Source organism: Curcuma longa, chromosome 14 (genome assembly GCF_044706935.1).
Source record: "Curcuma longa cultivar G26 ecotype Majalengka, Jawa Barat chromosome 14, ITB_CL_G26_1.1, whole genome shotgun sequence".
Lineage (NCBI taxonomy): Eukaryota > Viridiplantae > Streptophyta > Magnoliopsida > Zingiberales > Zingiberaceae > Curcuma > Curcuma longa.
In genome coordinates this window covers 8,806,131-8,812,130 of record NC_133874.1, presented here as the reverse complement: position 1 = coordinate 8,812,130, position 6,000 = coordinate 8,806,131, and the positions used below count along the sequence as shown (strand labels likewise).

General features: G+C 37.0%; 1 protein-coding gene across 1 annotated transcript; it reads right to left on the bottom strand.

Annotated features, from left to right (window-relative positions):
- Positions 1–252: 252 nt before the first annotated feature.
- Positions 253–4,502, bottom strand: LOC141845678 (cysteine protease XCP1-like). The gene is made up of 5 exons (XM_074733731.1): positions 3,936–4,502; positions 1,622–1,854; positions 1,401–1,538; positions 808–1,314; positions 253–588 (listed from the first exon to the last, which is right to left on the bottom strand). Exons 1-5 carry the CDS (start codon positions 4,432–4,434, stop codon positions 451–453), a joined length of 1,515 nt encoding a protein of 504 aa, XP_074589832.1. The 5' UTR covers positions 4,435–4,502; the 3' UTR covers positions 253–450.
- Between the last annotated feature and the right edge of the window lie 1,498 nt (positions 4,503–6,000).

Below are 6,000 nucleotides of genomic sequence, written 5' to 3'. Positions count from 1 at the left end.
AAGATAAGACACACTAATCTGTTATTGCACTTGAATATGAGACCTTTTAGTCTACCTAGATTTTGCTTTGCAAAATCCCATATGCTGTTTAGTTTTTCATGCAAATCCACTGTTGCTTATGCAATATTCCATGTGATAGTATTGTATGCTAAACTACACGGACAGATAGTTTAATGACCACAAGCAGAGTATTTGAAGTACAATCAGTTTTCCCCCCTGCATTTGCCAAATGTATCTATCTATGAAATGCAATTAATCTGGGATAATACAACTACAGACCAGAGGTAGTTGTTCAATGTTTTAATTTTATTGAATTTGGCCTGAGAAACTAATAAATTTGGAGTATGCAGAAAACCATATTACTAAATCCTTTCTGTGTAGGCAAATCCATATAATTTCAACTTGAACCTTCAAAGACCATCTTTCTTCCACACAGAGAGTGTTCATTCTTCAACTTGAAGCTTCAAATTCATTACTTTCTTGTGGCAAATGCTGATAGTTGGCTTCCCTTTCAAATTTCATCCATGGTAACTTGTGTTTGGCAAGCTTCAGTTTCTTTGCTGCTATACCCAGGGAATCTCCATTGTTCTACATGGAATGCAGATTTGAGGGAAAATCATTAATTAAGCTTAATTTCAACAGAGAAGACACAATGAGGTAACATCTGCTTTCATGCTGTAGATGTTGGTGCACAATGAAGATTTTAAGACTTAGTGAAAAATCTGAATGATTATTTAAGTCAATTTTTTTTTTCTAGATGATCAATTATCCTAACTACCGATTTCATGATTTGTGAAGCTAACTTACCTTTAGGCATAGTCTGTCTGGTACATCACAAATGGGGTAGTCATGAGGACAGCAGTATGCAGTCCCAGTGCAGCATACTGCATTTTGATAGCCACAGCATCCAAAGAGTAAGCAGTATTCTCCCAGCTCAAATATACAGCAACAAGTTTCCTCAGAAGAACAGTATGACATATCTCCACATTGAACTGGTGTAGGGCTAGGTGGTGGTGGTGGTGGTGGTGGCGGTGGCGGCAGAGGTGGCGATGGTGTTGGCACAGCAGGTGATGGAAATGGTGATGGTGATGTAGATTGTTTGGTTGGGTAGGAAGCCATTGCATTTATTGCACAAACACCATAAGCTAAACCTGTGTTCCTTTTTATGTAGATATACCCTTTAATTCCCCAGCTTGTGCCCCATGAGTTTTTCACGATCCAGTAATCAACGCCTCCTTGTGATCCATAGCCAACAATTAGTACTGCATGATCAATGTCGTCCGGATTGCTGGAGCAATCTCCATCATAGATGCCCTGAGTTTCACCTTGTCAGCATAACCCTATGCGCTTAAAAATGTTGCATAGTAGATAAATAAAAGAGTTTGTTGCAGCATACTTACTCCTGTGTATAGTTGAAAATCTAATGATGAACCATCAATTCCCACACTGATAGGTTGTTGAACAACAGCACACAGGAGAGCATTTTCATTTTCAGCTACATCTTTGTACTCATCGATAGTCACCACTTTGATTTTCTCCTGATAAAGAACCAAAATGGAGTCAGAGGAGGAAAAAAAGTTAACAATGAGCTATAGTAGATGATTTTTCATGTATGCTGTACCTTCTCAGTGTTACATGTTCCATCCTGACCAGTGTAAGGGTAGTTTGATTCAGTGTTTATTCCCTCATTGCTTATTACCCATTCAAATGCATAATCCATGTAACCTCCCTCACAACCTTCATTTGTTTTATCACAGTCAATAAGCTCTTGTTCTGAGAGGCTGACAAGATCTCCTGTAGCGATTGCATTTATACCTTCTATTGCCCCTGTTGAAGAGAATGCCCAGCAGCTGCCTGTAGCAGATAACTTTAGTTTCAGAGAATATCTGAAAAAGGTATCATCAAAATTGCCTTAACTCTAACACGGGATATGATTGTCGTATGTGAAATTCATAATCTAAATTCAAGTTAGTTTATAATGATGACTTATACATCATTCTGTTTAAATATTGTTTTATTAGTGCAAGGCTTTGGATCCTGTAGATAGAATTGTTGGTTTATTGATAATTAACTGAATTACCTACTGAATTTGTCCTTGATTAGTGATGAATGCAGTAGATGACCTTGGCACATGAAGTCTATTTATAAAGACTCTTCATGACACAACCTTGTTTGTATTTCTGCTGTATGTAGAGGAAGAATTAGATTGCTAATTCATTGAGTGCATAGGCTTGCGTTAAGAGAAAAAATAACTTTTTTCATGATCTTACAATTCTCTAGGCAATTAGATGAATTAAATACTCATATTCTATGTTCAATGTAAACCTTTTCTATTTAGTAGAATTGGAAAACTGAGATGATGGATTATAAAGATGATTTTTTTTTTTCATCTTCTCTACTTAGTTGTTCTGATATTTTAGAGTGAATGAAAAATTTGGTGGATCAGAAATCCCTTTCATCCAACATTTAAACTTTTTCTTCATTAAAATACTCACTACTGTAATTCTAGCAAAGTAAAATCCACTGCGATTCTAAAATCCTAATTGCTCTTGAGAGCCGAACCAAATCTCATTCTCAAGTTCTATCCTCGAAGTTATGAACACTAAACTTGGTTGGTTGAATCAAATGGGTCAAGAGGGTTCAGTAGGTTGCCAATTGAATTGGCTCGACCAATTGGGTCAGATAGTTTGATAACAATTCTAAAGGGCTGAATGGTAAAGATGGTTGATCATTTCGAGTGGGTTGATTTGATCTATCAGTCTAGGTAGGCTGGGCACACCATGTGAATGGGGAGCTGAGCAAGACAAATGAGCATGATTATTCAAGTGGGCTGAGCGAGTTGATGAGTTTGATATAGGTGGGTTAAGTAGACTGAACAAATCAAGCGGGCCAAATGGACACAACATTTTGGTCTAGCTGAGAGGGTTAGTTGGGTCGGTTGGAACTATACGACTGGTGACTGAGCAAGCATGTCAGACTAGGAGGTTTTATAGGTCAGGTGGTTCAACATATTAAATGGTTGGGATGGATTGAACACTCTCAGTGAACTGATTGAACCTGTTGGGTTGGTTTCACCAAGTAAGAAGAGGAGTTTAGTTAAGTGAATAGGATGGGTTGGTCTAAATGTGTCGAGTGAGTCAAATGACTCTAAAGATTCAAGCTGGCTAGATGCTTTCAATTGTTCGGCAATCTAGACGATATGGGCAAGTTGCCCATTTCAAGTGGGAGCAGGGTTGGACGAGTTACATGCATTAGGTGGGTTGAGCAGGCTAAACAAATCTAGCAAGCTGAATGGATTAGACATTCTAGTCTTATCATGAGGATTCGTTGGTCCTATCCTACCGGATGGACTAAGCAAGCATGTTAGGGTAGTCAATTTGACAAGTCAAGTGGTCCAGGTGTGCTGAGTGGTTGGGTGAACAAGATGCTCACGGTAGACCGAATGGGTTGGTCAGGTTGGTATCACCTGGCAAGAAGAGAAGTTATTCAACCCTAACTTTCTGATGTTCTACAGGATTGTGACTGGCAAGTTCTCTGTGAGGAGTAGCTACCAGTTCAACCTATGTCTGCATGCCAATTTGATACATCGGCACCATCCTGACAATCTTTTTCTTATTTTACTTGAACAATATTGGTCATAATGAATGTCAACAGACATTCAAAGAGGAAAGAAATTAGTAGCTAAACACAAATTAAGAAATTTAGTTAGCATTATCCTTCCAATGGCTCACAACTGCAATTTGTTCTGTCCTGGATACTATTCACCAAGTCTACTACAACAAATTTAACAGAGAGACAGAGCAAACTATAGATCAGTGCTGCCATTTCTAGTTGTTTTTATCTGTGATATTATGCATTCTCCTAGTTGAAGCAAAATTGTGTATTGTCTGCTGTTGCTATCTTGAGTTAAGAAGTAAACTGCGAAAGCAACTCACCGCAATCTCCTTGATCTTTAACTGCAGTGACTGCTCCTTTCTTCCTCCAATCCAGTGATCTAGGTGCCTCGCAGCTCAATGGTGCCGAATCCACTTCATCGCGCCCGACCCTGCTCTTCCTCATTTCACTAACCCGCGGTATCCTGCTCAGGTACTTGGCCTTGAACTCCTCGTTGCTCAAATCAGCAAACCTGTTGAGCCCAACTGCATGACTTGGAGAATGAGTTGCTTTTCTTGCGTTCCGGCCAAGAACATATTCCATGTTAACGAGAAAATTCTCGAACCCCTGAGCTTTCTCAGCAGGGTCCCTGTAGACCCTGCGATGCACCAGCCGCCACTCCTCGAAGAGCTTGAGAGCGCGACCTGTTGCATTGGAACCAGGGGCATATCCTGCAATGGAGAATTCACTGGGGAGAGAGCACCAAACTGGGATCACCCAGAGGGACAGGAACAGGAATAGGAATGGAACAAGGGCGTTTGTGGTTGTGTGAGAGGTCATTTTGGATCAATCTTGATGGTGAGCTAAGAGTGGAAGCTTAGAGTCATTTATGGTGTTTGGAAGCAGTGTAGTTGTTGGCACGCAGTTTGAATCCTTGTTGGCCTGATTGAGTGTGTACTAGTAGAATGGCCATGCTTCGTGGGGAAGTAAGATGCGGTATCTACCTTTCAACAACTAACAGTCTCATCTTCGTTATTGAAGTTTTGAAGAAAGCCAATGGAAAACAGTTTTGGCACTCAACTCAATTTTGGTCAAAATATAATTTTAGCATTTACTATTCTTTGATCAAAACTTCATCCAATATAAAAATATATTATATAATTTTTGAAAATCACAGTAAAGGTTCTAAATAATAATAGTATGTACCACCGTTTTAAGATTTTGTTTTTGTTTATTTTTTTTTCTTTTTTAGCACTTAACCAAGTTTTAGTTAAAATTTGAGTGCCAATTTTATAATATGTAGTCCTTGAATAATAATATGCATTTTTCTAAAAAAATATTATTATTTATTGGCAATTAAATTTTGACTAAAATTTAGTTAGATAGTAGAACATTTTTTTATATAATTCGTAAAAAATCATCTCAGCAATGCTAAATAAAATAAGATGGATCGTCTTATTATCTTTTTTTATTTTTAAAAAATAATTTCAAATGCGAAACCCACGCATCTCATTGTTTGGCTTGTCACTGTACAAAGTGCTACTAGTGCCCAATGAACACTCCAAAGCTACAACACAGACGTCCCAGACATGGGCAGTGCGGTAGCTGGAGGTGGAGGCAAAACCGTCGCCGTGGCGGGGGCTCCAGGAGATGGCGTAGACGCGGTAGGCAATGGCGGAGCCAGGGAGTTGATAGCCTCCAGACTAATCCCGAACTGCTCCCCGACTATTTTCTTTTCTTCGTAAAATATTTTTAAAATGTATTTATTTAATATGATATAATTTTAAGATAATTGAGTGAACAATACGACTTATAAATAATGAGTGTTAATGTTAAAAAGAATATGAGTGAAAGAGATATATTGTAATAATGAGTAGGTGACAGTGGATCGTATGCTTTTTAATGAGGTGGAGGATATTATAATGAGAGTGGATTGTAGATGTTCTAATTAGTTATTAAAAAATAGTTCAAACTATCTCTAAATCGACTATTATATTGAATAAATAGGTTACAAAAAAATATTTTTGATATTTAAAATTAAATCAATGAGATCAATAGCTTCCGCTATGTCAAATATTTTTTATCAACTTTATTAAAATTATTCAAATTTTATCAAAATTATTTTAAATTAATCAAAATCATATTAAAATAATCATAAAAACTATTTAAATAATTATTATAACACGATAATAGTATGGTACAATATGTTATGCATTACATCAGTTGCACAATAATTTCTATTCATTATATTATAATTAACCGTAACTGTTATAATAATATTAAAAATAAAAAATAATATTTATAATAATTAAGCACGTTGAAATAAAAAGTATTATAAGAATAAAATATTGGAGGGAGTGTTTTTTTTATTAGCATTATATTTCAGAACCACTAGCTCCTTATCGT